General features: G+C 38.3%; 1 protein-coding gene across 3 annotated transcripts in view; it reads left to right on the forward strand.

The window, feature by feature from the left end:
- The first annotated feature begins 7238 nt into the window (after window positions 1-7238).
- Window positions 7239-26803, forward strand: part of CEP120 (centrosomal protein 120) — a 42598-nt gene continuing 23033 nt past the window's right edge. Inside the window, exons 1-15 of one of the 3 annotated variants that reach the window (XM_068168950.1) lie at window positions 7239-7437; window positions 8981-9137; window positions 10012-10126; window positions 10622-10763; window positions 12645-12793; window positions 13959-14156; window positions 17597-17824; window positions 18083-18290; window positions 18819-18932; window positions 20174-20354; window positions 22385-22534; window positions 23373-23555; window positions 25698-25794; window positions 25884-26033; window positions 26662-26751. In XM_068168950.1, the coding sequence (XP_068025051.1) occupies window positions 7386-7437; window positions 8981-9137; window positions 10012-10126; window positions 10622-10763; window positions 12645-12793; window positions 13959-14156; window positions 17597-17824; window positions 18083-18290; window positions 18819-18932; window positions 20174-20354; window positions 22385-22534; window positions 23373-23555; window positions 25698-25794; window positions 25884-26033; window positions 26662-26751 (2214 nt within the window). In that variant the 5' untranslated portion in view covers window positions 7239-7385. The remainder of the gene's footprint in view (window positions 7438-8980; window positions 9138-10011; window positions 10127-10621; window positions 10764-12644; window positions 12794-13958; window positions 14157-17596; window positions 17825-18082; window positions 18291-18818; window positions 18933-20173; window positions 20355-22384; window positions 22535-23372; window positions 23556-25697; window positions 25795-25883; window positions 26034-26661; window positions 26752-26803) is intronic. The other 2 variants (XM_068168951.1, XM_068168952.1) reach the window with 2 other exon arrangements.

The raw sequence follows: 26803 nt of genomic DNA on the forward strand, positions 1-26803 counted from the left end.
ACACCAGAAAAGAATGAAGCTAAGGGATATCACATAGCTGACATAGAGGCTAAGGTGGCAGCCTTAGAGAAACCTGTTAGAATGTGGGTCTTAATACCAAAAACTAAAGGAGTGGAAGTGCCCGTGCTACCCCAACAAAAGCTGTGGACCTCAATTTGAAGTGAAAGGTGCTTGAGGAAGCAATGGCAGCACTGGCCCCACTGGACCTGCTTGCCCTATTGGTGCTGCTGGTGGTATAAAGAGACTGGATCTGGTTTTTACTTCACTGATTGAAAACAGAGTGGTGGTAGCCAGGAGTCATCTGCAGAAAGCCAGACAGGTATTGTTGCGGGCCCCTGCTACAGTTCCCTTGTAGAGGCCTGCAGCCATGTGGGAAAGACAGAGAGAATGGCTGCTTTGCAGTAATCTAGCTACTCATGGCTATTAAATGGTTTCCTAAGAGTCCCACTCCAAGCAACCCAATCCCTAGAGGTGGAGAGCAAGAAGTCTCTCTGTTGAGCAGAAGAAAGCACCTTTGCTCTATCCCATTTTAATGAGGTGCTGTATTAGAACTGACTTAAATGCTGGTGGTTGAAGTGGACACTGTCAGCCTATGTTCGAGGTGGGGGAAGCAAAAGGGAATCTGGAAAGGTACTGTTTTGTTATTTTTTTAGAGTATATTTTTGTGTGTGTGTGACTAGATTGGTTAACTGCACTCCAATTATGTAGAAATTGAAATTTAAATGCTTTAGCCCAATCACAGAAACATTCAGGTTGGAAAAGACCCTCAGGATCACCAAGTCCAACTGATAACTCTACTTCACAAATTTCACCCCAAAACTATATCCCCAAGCACCACACCCAAATGACCTTTAAATGCATCCAGGGTTGGTGACTCAAGCGCCTTCCTGGGCAGCCCATCCCAATGCCTGACCACTCTGTGTGAAATTTTTTTTTCCTAATGTGCAGTCTAAACCTATCCAGTCATAGCTTGAGGCCCTTCCCTCTAGTTCTAATCACTTACTACCTGTGAGAAGAGACCAGCACTAGCCAAGGAGAGGACTGTCATAGACTGACAGGTATTTGTTTGCAAATCATAAAGGGCCTAAATATTGGGAGACTTGGAAACTTCTTTGCTTAACCTTTTTTTTATTAGCAGTGCCCTTTGTAATGAGGAAATATGATGTGTGTTCAAATAAAGAGAACTAAGGTAACAAAATGCATTGGACAGTGTCTCAATCTAACAGATGGATCCAGGAAATAATGGCCATGTGCCAGTCCAAACCTGGAGGGCATTCAACTTTGCTATGGAAAATGGAATCTTGATGGTTTGAAAGGTGTTAGGTTAATAATTGCTGGGTTTATGTTACTGTTAATTGTTTTACCCTGCATTATTCACCTAGTAGGTTGAACTGTAACCAAGCTATCAAGGCCTCTGCTACAGAGGTTCTGAACTTGGAAGTAAGATGCTTGTGCTGCTGCAACAAAATAAGGAAGAATAAAAAAAGAGGGTGGATTGTGATAAACAGAGATATGGGAAGTAATTTTGCTTTTGCTACTTAGGGTATAGGTGAGCAGGAAGAATGGGATGGTCCACCTGCAGGATGGAAGCCGAGGGCATTTTCTGTAAGGGACAACTGCCTAGCAGCACTCGAGGTCAAGACTTCAACCCTGAGGCTTCATCCACTGACCACCGCAAAGACCACCACCTGACATGCAGTGCCAGGATCCAATCAAGATGTTGTGTGGGAAGGGATCCTGTAACATGGGCAGGTTATAAAGCTCCCCACTGGGGGAAGGAAAGGTATATATGTGGGAAGGCATGTACCCAACACTGTAAATAAACCTTTAACAGACTGTCCCACAACAAAATTTTTAGGAGAGTGAGCTTGTTTCTCACACCATTGGATGTAAAAGGAAAATAATTATAAGGTCTACATAATTCATTGGATTGCTAATGGGAATATGTTGCTTCTGCTTGCAACTTTCCTTTCTCTCTCCTCTGGCCTTACCAGCCTATCTTTGACTACTGTGTGAGGTAATGGGAAGGAGGAGGTAAGAGGGGCCCCTGGATCCATCCTGAGTGGGGTCTGAGGAGTTTCTGTGTTGTTTATAAATTGTGCATATATAGAGAGTACATATATTGTGTATTTTGTGCATACTCATTTAATTTCATGTTTCTAGATTGTAGTTTGCCTGTAAATACAGCTTCATTTGCTTCCAAAACCACCTGAGCTAGTCTGGCAATTTTTTTTTTTTTTTTTTTTTTGGGGGGGGTGGGGTGGTAATTCTCCAAATTAGTTGGGGGGGGTAATTTCAACCCTCTACATTGCTAAACTGTAAACTCCCTGGGACCTACGGTGTTTTCTTCCATGGACCCCTTTCTAAGATCTATGCATATCACAACAGCGAAGTTATCATTGCCTTAATGATCAGTCCTAGCACACTTCCAGTATTCTGATCTTCAGAGCTAGAACAATTGTATCTGTAACTTTTTGTAAAACAGATGTTAAATACATACTCTTCCATATTTTGTGCTACATATGTAACAAAGACTAGATTCTAATTTAATCCTCTGTAAGGACTTAACTATACAGAGTTCTTTGAAAGTACATCCTGGAATGTGACTTGCGTCGCGTGATGTTAGTGTCTCAGCCACCAATATGAATTTGACATTGCCCCAGAATATGTGAGTTTGTCACGAATTAGTATTCTGCATCTGTCTGTGCAGGATCTTAGAAATTTATTATGATAAGCAATGTAATCTCCAAGTTGAAAGGTGACTGAGTGTCATTTTCTATTAATGCCATTCCTTCAAGGGAAGAACAGCACTTCTTGTCAACAGTTCTTTACTAAATAGCTACATTTCCTCACCCATTTATAAACACCTAGTTTTAATCTTGCAACTTGACTCTTTATAAGTAAACTTACATTGCTACTTACGATAAATCAGAAAAGTTTTTGCACTAAACATATTTTCCTTTTTCTTCACTAATGTCTGAAGAAAACGTACTGTGTAGCCTTAGCACAGACAAGCTGATCCAAACTCCTGTGCAGCATCCACGTATTCTCAGAGTTCACATTCTCTTGTTTTTCATTAAACATCCTTCTACCTATAAGATGGTTATCCCATCAAGTCTAAATAAATTAATTACATGCAATATGCCCCATTATCAACAGTGGATGGGTTCTGAATTAGGCCATTAGTTTAATTTTGTGTTTATTAGTTCTCTCAAGATGCATAGAATTTCCTCTGAATGAAAGAGTGATGAGAGAAAACTGATGATATATGAGATCCTCTCATTATTAATCATGAGGAAATCCTATTTGCTGAAATTACTTCAGCTTAAATTTCAGTCACAGTGTAACCTTTAAGATGTCTTACCTCTAGCCTGGTACATTAAAACTTTGAAAAACATAAATATCTTTGAGAAGATGAGATCACTGAAAAAATAGAGCCCATGAAATATGCTCACTTTTACTGAGGTTTTTTTCTTGGCTGGTTAGTTAAGTTTTCAATAAAATGCTGACTGAAAATTTCCCTCATTCAAAATAATTAGGGTTTGGCAATTCTTGATTCTTCATTATTAACAATATTTACTGGGTTAGCAGTGATCAACCAAATAAGAATGTACCAGTTTAAGGCATTTTAAAAGGCTGTTAACGATATTCAGTCTCAGTAATTCAATCACAGACATTTTCATAGAGCATCTGACCAGATACTTTAGTGAAAAGGGCTGGAAAGAAACAGGAACTATCTGTTACATTAGACGAACAGTCCCAGAAGCATCACAAGACAGGAACACTTTAGGGAGGTCTAGATATATTCCAGTATTATTCAGGATGCTCTAATTTTTTTAAATCACAGAGTTCTAGATAGTCCTACCCTTTAAAAGGTAACAAAGTCATTGCTTTTGTACCTAATTTCAGAATCCCCACTGGATACTTTGCATTCATTTTTCATCTATGTAACTGCACCTTTCCTTTTCAGATCCAATTCTTCTAACAGTTGTGGTGAGATGACCCTGGCTGGATGCCAGGTGCCCACCAAAGCTGTTTTATCCTTCCCTTCTCCAGCTGGACAGAGGAGAGAAAAATTTTCCTAAAGGGTTGGGACTCAAGGACAGAGAGAGATCACTCACCAATTACCATCACTGACAAAAGAAATTCAGCTTGGAGAAAATGAATTTAATTTAATACCAAATAATTCAGAGTAGGATAATGAAAAATAAACCCAAATCTGAAAATACCTTTCCCCCACTCCTCCATTCTTCCCAGGCCCAAGTTCACTCCCTTTTTTCTACCTTCTCCCCACAAGCAGCACAGATGGGAAATGGTGGTTGTGGTTCGTTCATCAGACATTGTCTCAGACACTCCTTCCTCCTCAGGCGGAGGACTCCTCACATGCCAGCAAGGGGTGCTTCCCACAAGAGACAGTCCTCCACAAACTTCTCCTACATAAGTCCTTCCCACAGGGTGCAGTTCTTTCAGAACTGCTGCTGGCATACAGTCCTTCAGAAACAGACTGTTCCTGCAGTCCCACAAGGTCACAAGTTCTGCCAGAAGCCTGCTCCATGGTGAGTTCATCTTTTTCCACAGATCCACTGGGCCTATCAGAAGTCTGCTCCCAGTGCAGCTTTCCCATGATGTTACAGTCTTCTTCACACGTGGGGTCCTTCATGGGCTGTTGGTGGTTATCTAATCCACTATTCACCTCCATGAGCTGTACAGGGACAGCCTGCCTTGCCACTGTCTTCACTATGGGCTGCAGGAGAACCTCTGCTCAAGTGCCTGAAGCACTTTCTCCCCATCCTTCACTCATCTCGGTGTCTGCAGGGCTGTCTCTCACATATTCTCACTGCTTTCTCCAACACAGTTGTGCAATTTTCCCCATCCACTTCTTAAATACATTCTTTCCAAGGTGCTATCACCACGGCCTTGGCCAGTGGTGGGTCTGTGCTGGAGTCAGCTGTCACTGGCAGACATAACGGAAGCTTCTGGCAACTTCTCATAGAAGTCACACTTTGTAGCCCTGATACCAAAATTTTGTTACACAAACACAACAATTTTCTAGTTTTCATTGATAGCACTATTCATGACTACACTTCATGTGACTTAGGCATTACAACAAATGCTGCAGTGACATCTGCACCATCTGGCTACATGTACTGCAGGTCAGCGTTCTCCATCTTTAAAAAGAACCTTCTTCTTAGGTTGACATTTCCTCTGTTTAAATGGTGGGTTTGCTTTTCGTGAACACACCAGATCATGCACAAAGGATCAAAGATTCCAGTTCTAAATTTTGTCTCAATTAAAGTATTTTATATCCTTCTCTCATATTCGACCTCCATGTAATGTGTGTTATTACTGCAGTCCTTTTTTATGGTAAGAGAAACAATATTTAAGGATGCTTCCAAAGTATTCCAGAGTGCAACCAAATGACCACAACCAGAGTGATTCAAGTTATCTTTTTGGAACACACATTACACTTCCACAATTTAAATCCCTACTACAAAGAGATACAGCTACCATGAAATAGGATGCTTGAACTTAGAGGGTAATTTATCCCTGTTTGAACTATCACCTATTCTCAGCTATGCACATGAAGATGCTATTCTAGCTTGTTAGAGGTACCAAGGGGGCATCTCTGGAGCTAACACAATATGCTGTGAAACCTCATGGCATTGTAGTAATGCCATACTACAACCAACTGCTCAACTGATCGGTAGTGGGGAATACGACGTTCCAAACTTGAGCAAACTATAGTAGAAGGCATGCCTGATGAGAAAGGAACTATTGCCTTGAGTGGGGTTAACCATCAAGTTATCACAGAAGTTAGCAATCCCATCACCCTCCAATCTTATTTGAAAGCTCAATCCCTGGCATTTTAATATAAGTACACATTATTAAACAATAATTCCAAAGTAATATTGTCTGTATATATTCTTATTTGGGAGAGGGATGAGTATCTAAGACATGCTAGGTCTAATATTCAGTGTCTTAATTTGGCTTGGCTACTAGAATGATGAAAGGCATGCAGGGATAGATACTTGTTGATAAATAGAATGGTCAAAAACTATTGATTTAAAAAAAAATCTTTATTTGCTGATACAGTAGGTTATTCTGCATACAAACTGCAGCACTCTCATATGGATTAAACTCATGTAAATCACCAGATAGAGGTATTTTCATTGGAGGTGTTCAGGAGGAGACTTGATAGGGTGCTTGGTGCCATGGTTTAGTTGATTAAGTGGGTTGGATTAGTTGATAGGTTGGATGTGATGACTCGACTCGACTCGACTCTACTTCCAGGAATCACACCTGGAGAAAGCAATCCACCTCCGGGTCATCTTTGAAAAATAACTACAAACTGGTTTGCAGCAGGTGTGCCAGAAATTTACAAACTTGGACTATAGAGTTTTACCATACCAAATGCAGTGTTACATAATAGCAATGCCACTAGAAGAATCACCAGCCACAACCAAACTGAAGCTGATTCAACTCAAAAATAAGATGCATTTAACAGTGCAGAACCACTCCTGCATAACGGCCTTGCCCTCTTCTGATGTCTGTAAATCATAACTTGGTTGCTATTTGTAAGATGTGTTACTAAAACACAAGCATTTGGTGTCAGTGCAGATTTGTTTCCCTATCTTACGCAGACAAAAATTTCTACATTAAAAAATTACCTTTTCTACAAATTACAAATGTCTTAAAAAAAAAAATAGTGTAAACATAAATTGGGGGGTTTTGCCTCACAGTCAAGGCAAACGTAATTAGTGATGCCAGAGGTTACTATACCGGGAGACACTTCGTATGAAAGACAGAATACCTTAAAGAAAGATCTAGGTACAACAAAGCTGCATTTTGCTGGAACTGGATTCACATAGTCCTATCCTGACAGTGTTTGCTGCGTGAAAATAATGACCAAACATCGCTGCTTTAACAGACTGCACATACCAATGGCAGGTCAGCGTGCAGAAGTTACGGGCTCAGCCAAGGAAACATCGCACCTGCTTGAAGGCACCCTCAGACTTTCCTGAAACGCCCCGTTTCCAAGCTAGAAAAGAGACGCTAAAACAGCGGGCGGGACTTCAGAGCCTCAGCCAGCACAATACGCAGCGACGTCCAGCGCCCGCGGCGGGGTAGGGCGGGACGGGACGAAGCTACCCGGGACCGCTGAGTCCCGCGCCGGAAGCGGAGCTCTATGCGCCGGGCGGGGCTGCCGTTGCCAAGCGGAAGTGCGGCCGCTGCGGCGGTTGGTGTTTAAAGGCTCCGAGGCGGTAAAAGGGTGACGAGTGGCGGTAGGACGGGAGATCTGGTCGAGTTCTTGTATAGTTTTACGTCTCGAGAGCGGTTGCCTTTCTCGGTCCCTCATCCCAACGGTTCCTGGGCGGAAAGGGGAGATGGTCTCCAGAGCCGCCGATCGTCTACTGATCGTCGTCTCGGTCCTGGAAGGTAAACGGGGGGACTGGAGAGGTCGCGGCCTCCCTGCTGTTCGTTGTCGTCTCCGTCTTGGGCATAACATGGGAAGTGATCGCTGCCTCCAGATATGTTTCAGTGATGGAGTAAGCGGGATAAGCTAAGTTGTTTGTAATAAACTGGTAATGTTACTAAAGCTATGGACGTACATGTCTTAAAGTCAGTATGGACGACCTCCGGTTTCTTCGTGGAAGTATTTAGCTAAAGTACTATTTTAAGTAATGAAAGGGTTCTTCATTTCCTGAATAAAAAAAAGGAGATATGTTTGTATTGCAAAACCCGCCTCACAGCCGCGAAAGTTGTCATTTAAACCCCATATCGCTGCTGTTCCTAGTGGATGCTTTTGCCACCCTTCCCTCTGAATCAAGCCTCTAGGTAAGAAGAGACATCCCTGCGTCATATCTAGTCCTCGCTGCTGCAAGCAGCAGCATCGCTAGCCCGTCTGTACGAGCTGTGGAGGCTCGGTTCTCGCCGGCAGGCTGTGGAGTCTTTTCAGCAGGGCCTTACTCCAAAAAAGCTTTATACCTTAGCATTGGAGTCCGTCCAGTGTCTTAGGATGGGATCATTTCATACAGGTCTGTGTTTTGTTTTTTTTTTTTTTTTTTTTTTTTTTTTTTTTTTTTTTGTTTTTTTTTTTTTTGTTTTTTTTTTAAGAAGCATTGTAGTATTTCTGTTGCCTATTAGAAGTCTTAGAAGTCTGCAGTAAACTTACAGCGTTCACTCACATCTTGAATACTACCTAATCATTCATCATTTTGAGTTTGTACAGATTATACTTACTGATGTGTAATTAAGTGTGTGGGTGTTGGGATTTTGTTCTGGTTTGGGTTGTTTGGCTTATTTTGTTTGTCAAGTAAATGCAATTATCTCTCTGTCCTTTTATTGGTAACTTTAGAATAAGATCCTGTCATCTGACATGCATCTAGCCCATCCCCACACAGTGATACATGTAAATTTAAAAAAGTATTCTGTTTTATCACTTAAGTTATTAATCAGAATGTGGGATGATGCAGAACCCAGGACAAATCCTGTATAGCTTTAGGCAGTCTACTAATACAGCAGTGATCTTTTAAAAAATATTTATTTTCAGCAACAAGTTGTTGGAGAAACATCCTTCACTGTTTGGCTTTTGCTGCTTTGAGATGGGACAGTGGTAAAATGTGCAGTAGAGGCAAAGCATGCAATCTTCTTCTCACATGTTCACTTGATCTATTCCACTTGTGCATTTCCAAAATCAAATCACGAAATTTGCCCAGGTTTTTTCCCTCCTTGTGCTTTGTGAGTTAATGTCTTGTTATTTCTGGATGCTTCACTAATAATCTGTTCTGTGTTATATTCTTCCTCCTTACTTCTGCATAATAAGAAGACTTTTTTTTATACACTATGAAGAGCGTAGCTTTAGAGTGAGCACAAGAAAGATGATAGAGTAAATGTATTTTTATGTAATTGACTTACGGCATATCTTGCCTTTTTGTTGTTGTTGTTAATGGTATCACATGGCAGTTGCACTCTTTTACAGGGCGCTATTTTCCAAAACGACCCAAGTACATGCTCGTAGTTGAAGCAAAGTTTGATGGTGAGCAGTTGGCCACTGATCCTGTAGAACATACTGATCAACCAGAATTTGCTACAGAATTGGCTTGGGAACTTGATAGGAAAGCACTTCATCAGCACAGGTGATGTAAGAAAATTAAATCTAATTAGGAGACAAAATTTGATTTTGCTGTCTTTGGTGTTTTGTTTGTGTGGGTTTTTGGGTATTTTTTAACTCTCTTTGTAGCCATACATTGATCTACCATAATGTTGCCACAACATATTAATGTATGGACATGGCAAGAAAAGTGTTTAACAATTCTAAAGGGTATGTTTTTACGCTGTTGAAAATGCCCAAGAGCTTACAGTAAGTTAATAGGGCTTGAACTATACAGGTCAATCGTTGGATTCAAGCTTTCCTATGTGTATTGTGACACAATTAACTTCAAGTCTGAAAAACATGCCTGAAATATTTTTGAGAATGTCAAATAGAAGAGCTGAGACAGTCACAGTTTTGGAAACCATATTTATTTTGTTTTAACTGACACAGTTTTACATCCATTTTTTCTAAGTACTTAAGAAGGCTGTATTACATTTGATACTTGTTGAGAGAAAAATGCCTAAATGTGCATTATGCTAGACAGTTTTGTGTCTTTTGCACAGATATCTTTTGCAAGCCCTATTTTTAAAGATACCTTCAAAACTGAAATTGCAGTTTCTTGTGAGGTGCAGTGCTTGTACATAGATGAGAGTGAATGGATTTGTCAGTAGCATTTCTTCATTAGGATTTGAGGCTCTAAGAGACTCCAGGACACTCCTCTGAGAAGACCAATCTGCTTGTTTGTTCTCTGATTTAGTGATAAATTCTTAGACATTCAGTATGAATTTGTTTTCTGACCTACTCCAACTAGTTTTGTAACAAATACACTTAGAATGAGTGGTATGCTCAAAGCTTAAGAATTTTAATTAATTGCAGAGGACTTTTATAATTTGATTCCAACTGATTTGCTGTTTCAGGCTGCAGCGTACACCTATCAAACTCCAGTGTTTTGCTTTGGATCCTGTGTCTTCAGCTAAAGAGAATATAGGCTACATTGTACTTGATTTAAGGGCTGTGCAGGAAAACACCCAGGTATGTTATTATGTATAAAGTCTGTAAAAATTATCTTTTGACAGGAGTACTGTTACAGGTAGTAGAATTTGATTTGAGGAACATACAAAACTTTCGAGTCTTTTTGACATCATACTTCTTAAGGATTTATGGTCCATATAAATTACTGTACAATTTTAGTTTAGAACTTGAAGATTCTTCTAATGGAGAGTCTCTGGTGTATTTTTCTTGCTTACCTGTTTGCTGTGCATATCACTGAAAAAAGAGTATGTTCAGCTAGTCATCCAGGAATCGTTCTGTAGTATCTTTTAGTGTAATAGTGCACTCACAATAGATTGTAATTTTGGGAAAAAAAATAAATCTAAGGTATATTTCAGTAGATGATGAAGTAGAGCTGCCGGAGCAAGCTTTCTTTTTCTGTTACAATATTATGTTATTTTAGTAGGGTTTTTAAAATGCCTTTGGTTTTTTTTGTTTGTTTGTTTGACTGTTGTTTTTTCTTTTAAAATTATGTAGGCACCAAAGTGGTATCCTCTTCTTAGTAACAAGTACAACAAATTTAAATCTGAAATACAAGTAGGTGTTGTTTTGGAGACTGATTCAAAAGCCCTGGTTGATGGTTTTAAAGCAAGAGAGGCACCCCCTAGAGATGGGAAAGGTAAGTAACATAAAATAAGAATATCCCTCTCTCTGAATTAAAAATGCTGCTGTGCCAGTTCAATGTACCTCTTTCAGCAAATGTGTTAAGTCTCAAGAGACTTTAATTTCATTGCATTTCCAATGCAAATTCTTCACAGCTGTGTGGTGGGTTAAGATTCCCCCTCCAACATTAAGTTTGCTAGACCAGCTCAGTTGGAAGCAAATGGAACTGTATCTACAAGCAAAACTACAATCTACAATGAAATGTAATGAATATATACAAAATATACACTATTTACAGGTATTTACAATGAATAAACAGCACAAAGGCCCCCCTGGCTGAAGACCATGGGAGTTGCAACAGATTCTCTCCCTTTTCCTGCCTCCCCCTTATGGTGCTGTACAAAAGGGACAAGAGAACAGAGCAGAGACACATTAGTGTTAAGCAAAATAGTGCAGCCAAGGTCAAGCAGAAGCACAAAGTTAGTATCTCTGAGCCTGAGGAAACGAGAAAAGAGAGAGGCTGTTTTGGTACAACTAGTTTAAGTCTCTTATTCTCTTCCAATGGGATTGTTTAGAACTATGTGCCAGGGGAGGTTTAGGCTGGAGCTTAGGAAGAAATTCTTCACAGAGAGAGTGATTGCCCATTGGAATGGGTTGCCCAGGGAGGTGGTGGTGTCACCATCATTGGAGTTTAGGAGGAGTCCTGATAGGATGCTTGGTTGCATGGTTTAGTTGATTAGGTGGGTTGGATGATAGGGTGGACGCGATGATCTCAAAGGTCTCATCCAACCTGGTCTATTCTATTCTATTTTACTTTTTACACCCATTAGTAATTTATTTACATTTTACTATTTTCTATTCAAGATCTGTGAATAATTTTTAAAGGCATAGCCTAAAACTACCACAAGCTGATTAATGTACCTTGTGATAATAACTTCACAAGGTAGTTGTGTTACTTTCGTATGGGCTGAGTTGCAAACCAACTGATCTTTAAAATCTGAATCAGGGACACAGTCTACTCCTATGGACATTAGACTCATATCTCAGTGCTTTAGAAAGTTCTGTAACTAAATAAGGAAGGAGCTTCTTCAGAGAACACAATTTCAGTAGTTTGGGCTTGGAATTATAAAGTAGTTGGGTAGGCAGCTACTTTTTTTTTCTAATGGGATTTTAATCTAATTTTAACCATTGAGTACTTAATCCTGCTCTATTGATGTTTTTGTAGTAACATGTACTTCAAATGAACTGCTAGCACTTATTCTACTTCAGGATTCCTTTGTACTTTCTTCTTAAAAGTAGTTAGTGAAAAGTATCAAAACCCCATTAGAATTCAAATACTAATGTAAGTAGGTGCCTCTGTGCTGTACTTTTCAGTAAACAGCTTATGTACTTAATTTTTGAAAACCAAGCCTCTGTAAAACCAATGGAATTTCTCCTACTTACCTTATAGTAATGCCTCATATTCCTGCTCTGTGGCTAACTTCTTCACAATTCTAAATTCATCATCTTCTTATCCTAATCTATGGCTGTGACTTTGCAAAGTCTAAGTGGTCAGTGGCAGCAAATGTTTTACAAGGCTTCTGGTCAAACTTTGGCTTGGTTAAGACAGTAATGAAGTTCTAGCATAGTCTTCAAAGTGTCATCTGTGCCCATTGAATATAAATTAATATGTGGGGTTTTTTTTTGTGGAATTGTGTGTGTATGTGTATATGTGTGTATATATATATATATATATATAAAACAGCTTTTTTGTGTTGAAATGCTGTGATACCAAGCATCAAGATCTTTGTTTGCTTTCCACACAAAATAATTAAAGGTAAAATTGCAATTATGTATAATATTCCTGCAGCAATTGATAAAAAAATTTAAGTAACTTGTGATTTTTCTTCCCTATTAGCATTTGTCCTTCTTTCTGGACTAGACCCTGAAAGTATTGTGCCAGTCCTGAATGAAGAAGAGGGTTGTCATCAAATTGGACCAGCAGAGCACTGCAGAGACTACTTTGTCTTGTCTGTAACCATTGCATTTGCCACACAGTTGGAACAGGTTTGGTTCCTTGCTATATGTAGTTTTTGAGAAGTAGTATCCTACATTTGTATTTTCACCATCAGATGCCTTATTTCTATTTAAGATTTTTTTTTCCTCGTAATTTTGTTGCAATAAATAGCCTTGTCACATACTGAATTAATATATGTTAATTTGAAATGCAAGACTTTATTGTAGCAGTTACATGTCCAATTGCAGATGAAAGATCAGAATTCTTTGGTTGCACCAAAGCTACATTGGCTTTACACACTTTTTATGAAGTGCATACATTTATATTGCAATAACGCATAAAAAGTGTGGGTAGAGATAATCCTGCTCTTCAGTGTGGTGCCCTTGTGCTGAAATTATGAAACACCTTTGAGATCAGAACAGTAGAGCTTATATGTTACCTAAGGGAAAGATTTATCAGCTTGGTTGAAGTGACATGCTAATGTGATTATTTCAGCTTTAAACCTCAGCTGCTATTTTTATGCTGTACTGTACTACACTGCCTAATTTAAAATACAGATGTGACCATTTACTGTGAAAGTCACAATTCCAAGCCAGCATGATTTTAGTTGATCTGTAACTAATAGTATATAATAAACTTTTCTCAGTCTTACCTTTTTTTGCAGAGAAAGTAATTTTCTGTGTCAGAACTATAAGGCCTTGTGAAGTAAATTTACTGTGATCAGTCTGGGGTCACTGGTGCCTTTTTAGGCATTGAACTCAGTAGTTGCAGTGGCTACATGATGAAGTAGATGTTTCTGTCTGTTCCAGTCTTTTATTCAATCACATAAATTGATATGGATTAGATACTGAGTGTATAAATTGTATTTCTCCTATAAATATTTTGTGGAGGCAATGCTTACTTCTAAATATTTGTGCTGTTCTTGATATTATTGAATATATGATACAAGTTACAGCCTTACTGCTGATAAATCTTAAAGGTACTTCAAAATGGGTTGTTTTGCTCATTATTGTATATTTGTCAAGTAAGACTTTTTTTTATCCGTTTTCGATATTACTATAACTTTATTGTGTATTGCAAACTGGGGGTTAAAGCAGCTGCTCAACAGGTTGAAATCACTTTAAGCACTTATGTTTCCAAGCTAATATGTAAAGATTACTGTAACTGTACATTAATGTAAGAGATATATTCCTCCTTTCTGTGGTTTTTTTTTAGCTAATTCCTTGCACGATGAAGCTTCCTGTACAAAGGCCTGAGTTTTACTTCTACTACTCATTATTGGGAAATGATGTCACAAATGAACCTTTCACTGATTTAATTAATCCAAACTTTGAGCCAGAAAGAGCTTCAGTTCGAATACGTAGTACAGCTCATGTCCTTAAAATGTATCTTTGTGGACAGGCAAAGTTGCAGGTAAGATGTTTCTTCTCAAATGTGAATGAAAATAAAAGCAATAGAATGTGGCTTAAACTGAAAATTGGAAAGGCTTTCTCTTTCCAAACCTAGATTGTATTACAATGTTTTTGGCTCAAATATAAATTATCTGGCTAATACATGGGAAATCCTAGCAGATGGAGTTCAGTCTCTTTAGTGTAGTCACTGCAGTAAGATGGGTTACATTTCATGATAAAAGGTATTGCTGAAACTTGATATTCCCAAGGAGCTAACATGGCATTCCCAAGAGCTTTGAGCTCCAGAACTTGCTCTGCATTCAGACCATCAGCAGCCGAGGGTCCCACTTTGTTCTTCCTGCGATAACCTTGTGCCCACCAGCTGCTCAGGTCCCTGTTGTCTATATTGTGAAATCACTGTGCTCAACACTCACTGAATAGTAAGGGAAGTTTGGCCTTTTTTTTCCTGGTCCTTAGCCAAATGCTATTTTAAAATATACAACAGCTGTACTTGGGCAGTTTTGAGATGTTCCTTGTCTTTAGCATTGCCTTTAAAGATGTTGAGTTGCTGGAGCATGTCCAGAGAAGGGGAACAGCGCTGTTGAGTGGTTTGGAGCACAAGCCCTGTGAGGAGAGTCTGGGGTTGTTTAGCCTGGAGAGGAGAAGGCTCAGAGGAGACCTTATTGCTGTCTACAACGACCTGAAGGAAGGTTGTGGACAGGTGGGGGTTGGTCTCTTCTCCCAGGCAACCAGCACCAAAACAAGAGGACACAGTCCCAAGCTGTGCCAGGGGAGGTTTAGGCTGCTTGTTAGGAAGAAGTTCTTTCACAGAAAGAGCGATTGGCCATTGGAATGGGCTGCCCAGGGAGGTGATGGAGTCACTGTCACTGGAGGTGTTTAGGAAGAGACTGGATGGGTTACATGGTGCCATGGTTTAGTTGCTTAGATAGTATTGGATGATCAGTTGGACTTGATGATCTCAAAGGTCTTTTCCAACCTGGCTAATTCTATTCTGTTCTAAATGGGGGACAAGGTTTAGTGATGAAGTTGGCCGTGTTAGCTTTGTGGTTGGACTGAATGATCTTTAGAGTTTTTTTTCCAATCTAAATGATTCTAAATACTGGGTGGTATTGAAAGTGTTTATGGCAATCTCTCTGTCTCATAGTGATTACAAAACAAGGCACTCTTTCTTTGAGGATAGTGTGGGGTTTGTAGTAACATAGCTGGTAAATAAGACAGTGTTAGTTACAGAAAGTCCTGGATATAGGCTTTTTAGAAGTTATTTTTCTATAAACATGTGCAGATCATTCTATTTTTCTTATGCAGGTTAGTTTCTGTTCAAATCTTAATGTTTTGGATATTTTTATTTTGACTTGAAATACTTTTTCTAATGACAGGTTTTGGAGGAACATATGCAGTGGTGTGTTTGGAATTTTATCTTAGTCTATAGTTTTGAAATGTAGTATTTGTTACAGCATATATCTGTACACATACAGAAAACTTATGCATGTTTTCATCGTTTTAAAGAATGACTTTTAGAACAAGTTGTTGTGAAGTCGGATCCACATCTTGATGTACTGATTCTCTGAGTTCTCACTTATCTTCTTAAAATTGAGGATATAAGATCAGACTACTGTATTTTGACTTTTAATAATTTTTTTCTGAAAATGAGGAATTTAATAGTAAAATGTGCTAGCTGCTAGACCGGGGAATATGTATATATTTAAATGTGTGTGCATGTACATGTACACACCTAGCCAGTGACAAGTGGAGTCCCTCAGGGATCAGTCCTGGGACCTGTCTTGTTCAACATCTTTGTGAGTGACATGGACAGTGGCATTGAGTGCACCCTCAGCAAGTTTGCTGATGACACCAAGTTGTGTGGTGCAGCAGACACGCTGGAGGGAAGGGAGGCCATCCAGAGGCACCTTGACAGGCTGGAGAGGTGGGCACAAGCCAACCTCATGAAGTTCAATAAGAGCAAGTGCAGGGTCCTGCATCTGGGTCGAGGCAATCCCAGGCACAAATCCAGTCTGGGCAGTAACTGGCTGGAAAGCAGCCCTGAGGAGAGAGACTTGGGGGTGCTGATGGACAAAAAGCTCAACATGAGCTCTCAGTGTGCACTTGCAGCCCGCAAAGCCAATCAGCTCCTGGGCTGCATCAGGAGAAGTGTGGCCAGCAGGTTGAGGGAGGTGATCCTCCCCCTCTACTCAGCCCTGGTGAGACCCCACCTGGAGTACTGTGTCCAGTTCTGGAGCCCCTATTACAAGAGGGATGTGGAGGTGCTGGAACGTGTCCAGAGAAGGGCCACGAGGATGATCAGAGGGCTGGAGCACCTCTCCTATGAGGGCAGACTGAAGGAGTTGGGGCTGTTCAGTCTGCAGAAGAGAAGGCTCCGAGGTGACCTAATTGTGGCCTTCCAGTATCTGAAGGGGGCCTACAGGAAGGCTGGGGAAGGACTTGTCAGGATCTCAGGTAGTGATAGGACTAGGGGGAATGGAATGAAGCTGGAGGTGGGGAGATTCAGGCTGGATGTGAGGAGGAGGTTCTTCACCATGAGAGTGGTGAAACCCTGGAATGTGTTGTCCAGGGAGGTGGTCGAGGCCCCGTCCCTGGGGGTGTTCAAGACCAGGCTGGATGAGACTCTGGCCAGCCTGATCTAGTGTGGGGTGTCCCTGCCCATGGCAGGGGGGTTGGAACTAGATGATCCTTGTGGTCCCTTCCAACCCTGAATGATACTATGATACTATGATATTAGTGATTGATCTTTTTTTGCATTTAAGTCTTCATGTTTTTGTAATAAATATTAAGGACCAGCATGCAGTGTCCAGTTCCATTCTGGCACATCAGAAGTGACTCATATGGGAGTAAGTTAGTAAGTTTGAAAGAGTAACTGTTAATGAGAAATTAATTATAGTATGTTGTTTTTAACATCTGTCTTTCTCTTAAGTATACAGATCTTCAGATGTGGAAGGAAAAGAAAGTTGAGTCAGGTTTTGAAAAAAGAATAATGATTCTTACCAGGAATTAAGAACATGGTTAACTTAAAAAAAAAAAATCCTTGCTGTTCAAGTGGAGGTTAAATATATGTATGAAGGCTGAGCATTCAAGTAACTTCTTTACCTTGCAGTCATGCATTTCACATATCCATGCATTAAGGGCAAGAATCTCTTCAGTGTGAAGCCTCAGACTATTGAATTTGTCTTCCAGAAGGGACGATAGGCCAGGTCCTCAGTAGGACAGTACTGTGATCTGCTACTGTTCTGCACTGGGCCAGTCTACTCAGTACTGGAATTTTGTAGCTGTTTTCATGCTGTGCAAACAGTTATTCTCAGGATACAAGGACTAGACTAGGGATGATCACTTTAACTGCTGTATTTATGCTCCCTTTAGAGGGGGAACAGGCAGTTCAGGTGGAAATGCACATGGCAATTACTTTGTGGCACTCTTGTATGTATACAGATCCATCTTTGCTGTGGGGACCAGTCTCTTGGAAGCACTGAAATACCCTTGTCTCTACTTCTGAAGAAAGGAAATGTGGAGATTGATCAACACCCTTTGGCAATAGAAGGAGCATTTACCCTTGTTCCACCAAATAGGGCTAAGCAGAAACTACCACAGTTGCCTTTGGATATGGCTCCTACTGTTGGGGTATCTGTAACTCTACAGAAGGAGAGCTTAAGTACCCAGGTATAGTTTGTTTGTTTATTGTTTCTTTGGTTTTACGTGAACTTGTTGCACAGTTTCATGGTAAAAAAAAAAAAAAAAGTAAATTGGTATTTCAAAGTTACATTTGGTAGTTGAGTATGTAAAAGAAAACCTGAATAAATAGCTGCTTTAATTGATTTATTTTTTCTGTCAGAACAATACCTAAAATTATAAAAATGTCGTAGACAGAATTTTTCAGTGCAAACTGTGATGATAACAAAACTGTATTACTTCATTCAGCCCTTAATTCCCACAAATGCTCCAACTGAACCTAAACAGCCACAGGAGAATGTTCTTTCACTTATTAATGGAAAAACAGAGGGCCTGAAACAGAAGTCACAGGATGTCCTATCTAAAGCTGACCACTCATCTGTAGCAGAAGGTGAAGCAACAGAAAGTGAAGTGGAGAGCCTGAAGTTTGAAGAAGGCACGAAACTAAAGAAAAAGGGTGTGTGGTATATCTTTCTTTTTCCCTGCTTGTCAGGTGTCTTCTTGCATCCTATATATTTGTGGTGATAAATTTCAGGCAAGCAAGAATTACTTACATAATACATTATTTACATAAGGAGATTAAATGTTGTAGTTGTGGTGGTTTTGGAAAACACTTGGAAGAACCATAGGGGGGATTTGGTGATGTGTAGATTACAAGTGACATGGATGGTCATCAGCTTGAATATTAATCCAAAAGTGTTTGAAGCTGCATGAATTTGAGAATGGGAAGGTTCAGTACCATAACCATTAAAAAGTCCTACTTTCTCAGAAAGGAGATGAAATGGTTTAATGCTCACATTCCTTACATAGAAGAGCAAGGGAAATGTGGGAATTCTAAGATTTCTAAGGATTTTGCTATGTAGTTAATAAATACTTTGAATTTGCAGTTAAGAAATTTAGGATTGTGCCTTTTTTATTAATAGCAGTATTCATTTTGTAACTTTTGGTAAAATGTAAACTAAGTTTATCCATTTGTATCTATCAGGGCTCATGGCTGAGTCTTGCCAAGAGGTCAACAAACAATTTACTGAAGTGCTTCCAGGTTTCAAGTCTCAGACCAGAGCAAAGTCACCTCTATTGTCAGATCTGCAAAATTCCAGTAAAGTACAATTTTTTGAACTTAGTACATTAAACAAAATTTGAACATTGTAGGAGCTTTAATGTTTTGCAGTGGGCTATGTGCAATTTTTGTTCTCATCTCTGTGTCCCTTAAACTTGTATTCAAACATTTCATTACACCTCACAGTCTAGTAACATATTATCTGAATCAGTGAAAATCATTTCATTGCTGGGTTGTGTTAACTAGCTGATATTGAAGTATTACTGAATTATTTAAAAAAATTAGTTAGTGCAAATAAAGCATTCAAAAAACAAGCAGGAGAAAAATAAAATCAATGCTAGCAGTGATGTATTTATTTAAAAAGTACAAAAATGGGAACATTTTAGATATTTATGAACAAAGAAAATCAGAACAACTAACACTTAATGCCGTTGAGTTCTCTGACAGTTTCTTTGGCTGTTTGCTATCTTTAACATTTTTGGAGGACACCTGTTGGGGATCCTGCCTGTAAAACTTGTAGCTTGGTATTTTATTCTTTGAAGGTAGTATTTGGTCCCAGTGCAAGAACTTCAGAAGTCTGGATCTAATTGGCAGGCACTCACTGTAGCTTCAGCTGGCTAAATTACAAAATCAGTGTCTGAGTACCTGGTTTCTGATTAAAGGGCATAAGCAGATGTGTTTACAGACACAGTTAGAGCATTTTAATTTACTTCATAAATTAAACCTCAGTTGATGCTGCCTTGGGTTAGCACTGTAACTGACCTAGTACTCATTCTTTTTCAGTGTGAAACTAAACAGGTTAGTTTGCAGTAGCTTAATTCAAAGCAAAGGAAGGTTTTTTTAACACCACCTCTTCTACATGCCCTCAAGTTGGCTAGGAGAAATTATGTAAACTGTTGAAACTGAAGTCTTCTAGCATGCTTCTGATGAATTTAAGATCTTACTCCAAACTTTTCAGTGAGATAAATGTAAATAGCTTTGAAGGTAAATTAAAAAAAAGAAAAATATTACAGAATCTTTTAAGAAGATTTAAAGTATTTAAATACATTGAATTTGCTGGGGGGGGGGATTGTGGGGAGGTTGTGTTGTTTATTGTTTGTTTTTTGTTTTTCCTTTGGAAGTAGTACTATTTTTCCATAGCATTGACTTAATAAGGAGTTGAAATGTGCAAGCAACTAACCAGTGCTTGCATTTAAATTGAGACCTGTATTTAAGATATTTTGTTATTCAGACAGAACAAATCACTAAACATGTGCACAAATTCTCTTCTGTCTTTTCAGCTGACCCTAACGGTTCAGTAGCAGCATCTCAACCCATCCCTGTGCATGCATCCAGTTCTTCTGAGCCTGTGTCATCACAGAAAATTGTCATTCCAGCAGCCTCTCACCATTTTTGCTTTTCAATAGACTTAAGAAGTATACGTGGTCTGGAAGTTGGTTTTCCAATAAATTGTATTTTAAGGTATGATTACTGGCAGTATGCTGCCTTTTACATAGCTGGTTTTCAGCAGTGAAATACTTTGGGATGTTTATCTGGCTCGTCACTAAATTTGTGCACATTACAGCATTATAGATAGCATGTAGCACTTCACCTGCGCTGTAGTTTATATTCAGTCTCTCTTGAATATCTGACAATACAGGTCATCATTCAGTCCTTGGAAAAGGAGGACTACTTGTATTCTTTCTTTCTGGCTGTCTTTCTAGTTGATTGAAGAGGGAGTTTCTATAGCTTTCCATGTCTCAACTCAGTAACTCCCTGTAGTGTTTTGGTAACTTCTGGTTTGTGTGTGGCAGTTAATCTAAAGGAAGAACATTCTGGCCTTAAAGTGAGGAACCAGTGTAGTATGTCCTACATCTTACTGAGGGATAGTATTAGAGTTTTTTAATAGTCTTTGCATATAAGAAGCAAAGCTTAGTGAGAAGTAGCTCCTTTTGTTACATTAATTTTGTGAAGTTAAGAGACAAGCATTTTGGATATGTGAATTTTGTGCCTAAAGCAGAAGTAGAAAACTGCCAGTGCTAGTCTGAAACAATTGCTTAAAGTTGGTGGTGGTGCTAACATGAGAGAAAATCACGGGAGCACTTTGGAGAATAAGCAGATGTTAGCTGGGAGGTGAAAGAAACCTTATTTTATCAACTCGTTATGGTTTAGGTTTTCATTAAGAGTTTAGGATCAAAAGTTCATCTAGGGATGATTCTTAAGAAAAGACAAAATTCCTGTTCATGGACTATTAATTAGTGATGACATAATTTTTTAACCTTTTTCCCTTCCATTAGGGCCCTTTGGTGCATCTGAGGAAGCGCATCTTTTAAATGTTGTTGGGGTTTGAGAGGGCTTACTGTTTGTGGCTGTGAAAATGCATCTGCATTTACTTTGCATTTGTTATTCTGACAGAGTTTTTGTTCAATAGTTTTAACTGGTTACTCATCTATTTGTGTGTTAAAGATTCTGAAAGATCAAGCTCTGCTTGAACTAGAGTGAGAAGATGGGGTTGGTGAGGAGGAGTGGAATATTTTAGATTGTAATTTATGTTGATTGCATCATTAACAGTTTTCTGTATAGGCTGTAGTATTAAATACTACGTGGAAAACCATATACAATAGATGGAATTCTGCCACATAAAAGTTTTTTCACATAACATTCCAAAATGGAGTTTGTTTCAAAACAGTGACAGTTTTGCTGTTTCATGAACTTTAGTGTTTGCAATTGGTGATGAATATGCCAAGAAACTGAAACACAAAAGCTGAGAAAAGCTGCAAGGTAGAAAACTGCATTTTCACTGTTTATTGTGAGCATTATTTTATTCATATCCAGACAAGTTCTTCTGCACAAATAGTTGAGGTATGGAAGTGGCAGCATTTGATGCAGTGTTTAATTTACTAGTAACTAAGCTCACAGTTGGCATCATCAATTTGAGTGAAATTCAAGAGGTTCTTGGCCTCCACTTCATAGTTTATCATACACTGAATTGTGCTAGTGAAGTAGTTCAAGCCACACTGTAAATCATATTGGTAAAACAATTCAACTTTCCTTTTAGTGAATTAAACTAAATTCTTAAATATGACTGAAATTTTCAAATGGTTCTCATGCTACATGTATGTATACTTAGTTATCAAGTGTTGTGTGTTGTCTTAGCTGTAAACATAGATCTTACTTTTTCCAAGTGGTAATCTACATATGAATATAATACTTCTGTCTCCAATTTCTTTGCTCACTTTATTAAAATTCTGCAATTATATGAAAGATTAATTTGTATTCTTGTGAGCATACATATTATCAGAGCTTTTTTTTGGTCAAAATAAGAGCTGATATAAATGAAGCTGAAGTAAATGAAAATATGAGTATTTGAGAACTAAATTCTATTTGTGAAAATTTTGCTAACTTCAGAAGTCATGTTTGGGTGAAAAATGCTTAGACTGTTTATCTTGTTGTTGGGTGTATATGGAAAAAAGTATTGAGTTTTTAACTTATTTTTGTGATGTTTTCATTAGGTACTCATATCCATTTTTTGGCAGTGCAGCCCCTATTATGACAAGCCCTCCTGTAGAAGTCAGAAAAAACATGGAAGTCTTTCTTCCACAGTCCTATTGTGCGTTTGACTTTGCAACTATGCCTCATCAGCTTCAAGATACGTTCTTCAGGTGATAATTTGGATTCTTTTTATCTTAGTTATACTTTTTCTATTTTCATCATTGTTGTTGTAAATACAGTCACAAGTTTGTATTTTTTACGGTTTGAGAATTTATAAAGAATCAAAGTGCTGATGGCCAATGAATGTTTAGTATATTGCTTTTCCAGTTTCTGTAGAGGAACTTACATTTAAAGGCATGGAGTATAAAAATTTTTGCTTTTATCTGTTGAGTGCTTTTGCAGGGATCACTGTATATCGAAACAAATACTCTTGCTCTAAGTTGTTAAATTAATGGTTGGTAGTTGTAAGAAAGCATTACTTCAAATGACAGAGGTAAGGGTTTGTTTTAATGTATGATGACTAACCAATATTTGGGAAGGAACAGTAGTGTCTAGGAAGCAGGGTACAGTGTTTAGGGTTGTCAAACAATTTTCCCAGTAGTCTCACCAGCTTTCGATAACTAAGATGTGGAATAATCATCACCTCTTCTTTCAAAATACCATTGTCTTGAAGGAGGTGTACAGTATGAGTGGCGGTGACTAGAATTTATTCATAGGTGTTTATAAATTAAGGTCTTGGTCTGTTAAGCTTATTCATTCAATCACTTTTACTGCAGCAGTATTCTTTCTATAAAGTGAGGAAAGGAATGATAGTCTCACCAAAGTAAGCAGCATATATGAAGTCAGTCTTCTGAGTGAGAAGCAGTAAACCTGTTTCATTTTTTGACAGCTGTGACCATCACTGATTTGGAAAGTTGCTTTTAGAACATGAGGTCCTCTTCCCAAGTGAATAGGAATGCTTCCTCTCTGGTGTTCATGCCTGACACTAAAATAACTTCTTTGTTTCAGATTACCTTTGCTGGTTGAACTGTGGCACAAGGATAAAACAGCTAAAGACTTACTTCTAGGGGTGGCAAGACTTCAGCTTTCAAATGTTTTGGCTTCGGAAAAAATGCGGTTCTTGGGTGGTAATGGTGAACAATGCTGGCGTCAGACTTGTAATGAAACAGTCAGTGTCACAGCAGCACAAGGGTAAAACTGTTTAAAAGCAATTACTTTGTAGCAAGTTATGAAGAATTCTTTAATTTCCCTGAAAAAAGATAATCATCTCCTATTTACCTTTTTAATAGTAAACAGGCTGCAAGAGTACTGCAGCGTGAGGGTGGGAATAGGCATCCAAGTGACTTAAATTGGCACAGGCATGTTGTTTTATATAAGCTTCACAGACAGATGAAAGAAAGTTGGACAAAATATTACTGGTGCACTTTCCTGAGTAAGTTACTTAATAATTACAAAACAGAAAACAGTGAAGACTCTCCATAGTATGCTTTTGGATGCAGCTGTCTTCAGTAAAAGTTAGGACAGATACACATCCTTAGAATGGTTTCCAGTTTCAGAATTATACTCTGTGATAGTAGTAGGCGTTTGAGCTTCTATACATCAGAAAGTGCAGTGTTAATGGTTGATTATGTCTGAAGGTAAATGTCCATTTACACAGAGGAACTAATTTTTTTTAATATATGTATATATGAAGAAAATTAATTTGTAGTTGCTTCTGTCCCATTCTTGATGTCAACCATGAAAGCAATCACTGTTTAGACCCTTCTCAATTTCTGTGTGATAATATAACTCGATTATGACCTTAGAAATAAGTAATTGCTGTTAAGGCTGAGGTCAGTTTTAAACCTCTAATCCTACAGAAAATGAAAAAATGACACATAAGAAAGTACAGGTTACTGACTCAAAACTGATATACTTCCTTCCATATTAATTGAGAACTTATCTCTGCCTTCTGTTTAAACTTTCTTGTATGAAATCCTGCATTCCCTGATTCTGTGGAGAATTAAAGTTGTGAACCTTAATGTACAGTAAGTTCATGATAATGTTTATGAAATTGAAAGCTTGTTTTACACAAAAAATAACCACTAGATGGCATTCTCAAAATTTGGTCAGGTGTCTGTTGTGCTGTGGGTGATACCTTTCTAGCTTTCTTCTATTGGTGTAGTATTTTTACACTGCTATGTTGAACTGACTTTATTACTCAGATTTGAGGCCTACTACTTTGAATCTTGTTTTGTTTTTTAATCAGTGACAAAGAGAAATTTGTAAGAATTGAATGCAATAATTCGTTAACCTCTGTGAAGTACAAATGTTTGTTTTGGTTTTGTTTGTTTTTTCTCCTTGCAAATAACTGTAGAAGATTGCACCTTTGTAAGAGTATTTTAGTGTTGCCTTTTTGTAATTGTTGGAAGAGAATTTCTGTGAAAACTACAGCCATGGTAGTTGCTGCTGCCTTTAGTTGCAAAACCTAATTCTACAGCTTTCAGGTTTCAAGTGGTTGTAATGGCTATTGCATTATTGAGTAGTTATAACTGAGCTTATAACTAAGTTTTGTTTCTGACCAGGTATAGGTTTACACTACAGTATACTTTCATGTTGGACTAGCAGTAACTTCCAGTTTGAGCTATTCATATTTCTTGTCTAAATATCTTTATGTGAAGTAAACTACCTTTCTTTACTGTAATTTTTTTCTATGATTAAAGATGAGAAAGCCAGAGACAAACTGGTTTCTTAGGCAGAAACTGCACCTAATTTCAAATTATTTAATTAAAATACCTGTTATCTAGACACTTTTCAACTGTACAAGAGCAAGTAGTTGTTTAAACTAGAAGTGGCAGTTCTCTGTACTGGTGTCCAGAAATGTGATTTCTAGTAATCCAAGAATGTCTTACCACACACTATATGCCCAGTAATTTGTACTGTGGATGGCAAGTTGCTGTTAGTGTTTTAAAAAAGCTAGATTACAGAAATTCATCAGATATCTTATAGTGATGTCAGCAGGATATATTCAACAGGTATAATTGCTAGAAGAATTTAAGACTGCAGGCACATTTCTGGATCATTCCCCTGTTACAGGGAAGTGTAAGTAATAGTAAACTTAATAGGTTCTCAATGTTAAAGTTACAAAGCTTCCAAGAGCTGTATGAATCAGTCCCCAGGTTAAAACAATATATGTGGGGGAGCATGTTTCATCACTTTTGTAGATAACTGTTTAGAGTCTGAGCTCACATGAAAACTTTTAGCACTTCACCTTTGTTTGTGTGTCATCTTGCAATTCACTTTCTGTATTTTAAGGCAACTTCCATTAAAATAACATTCTAATGCTATTTATAGGTCAGGCAACAGAGTAGCAGAGCTTTCATATGCTATCACGTTGGAAGACTACGGATTTGTGAAAATACAAGAAGTTCTGGTGTCAGATTCTTCTCAAGTAAATTTTACATTAATCTTACCTATTTTGCTTGAATACTTCTTTGAAAAATGGAGTTTCCAGTTAAAAATTCTCTGTTATTGTATCAGTGTGTAGGTGCTGGTCAACAACGTCACGTTGCTCGCACTCAGCCTCGTGCCCCTGAAAACCATCCACAACCTCGAGAAACTCTTGAATACAAAGCAGCACTGGAATTAGAAATGTGGAAGGAAATGCAAGAGGACATTTTTGAAAGCCAGGTTACTCTCTGTTCACTTCCTAAACTGCAGGACTACCTGAGAAGTTTTGGCAAGATCAGTGAGAGGATTAACTGCGTTGTTCTTAACTTTGCCACTGTTTCAAAAAAGCGCTACATTTTACTTATATAGAATATTTGAACTTAACATATACCCAAACAAATATAATTTTAAGCAAGAAGGTTAATTCTTCAAGTGACTGAAATAGGTGCTAGATAGTGAAATACCAAACGCCTCCTTCACAGCTGTTTGCCAATAATCTGATTCTTGAGTATCTAATGTACTGTTTCTTTATTTTTGGTCAAAATTTATTGCTGTGTTTCAACTCTTGAGATTATTTGAAGTGTTGCATGCTTCCTTTTAAAAGATACTGAAAATCTGGTGTCTGTTTGGACATTTTTCTCAAACTTAGACTTATACTGTGTTGTACTTAAGGTTAAGAAATATCTTTTGCTATCAGAATCGCATCCTGAGTTATGTGAGTCAGTATACAGAACTTTATTTTTTTGTAATTCTTCCAATTCAAGGCTTAAATCATCTAGTAGTCTTTTCTTTAAAGTTGCACTTCCAATTATTTTGATTTGATTTTTCTGGTTTGGGGATTTTATTACTATTTTTTGCCTTTTAAAAGCTTAAGGAGAAGGAAATGGCTCATATGCAAGCACTTGCAGAAGAATGGAAGAAAAGAGACAGAGAGAGAGAGGCATTAGTGAAGAAAAAGGTAAAGAAACCCTTGTTACATTTTCTGAAAGAACTACAAAATTTGACATGGT

This window comes from Melanerpes formicivorus, unplaced genomic scaffold, assembly GCF_026170545.1.
Source record: "Melanerpes formicivorus ecotype bairdi unplaced genomic scaffold, bMelFor1.0.p_v2 SCAF_161, whole genome shotgun sequence".
In the NCBI taxonomy this organism is placed as follows: Eukaryota; Metazoa; Chordata; class Aves; order Piciformes; family Picidae; genus Melanerpes; species Melanerpes formicivorus.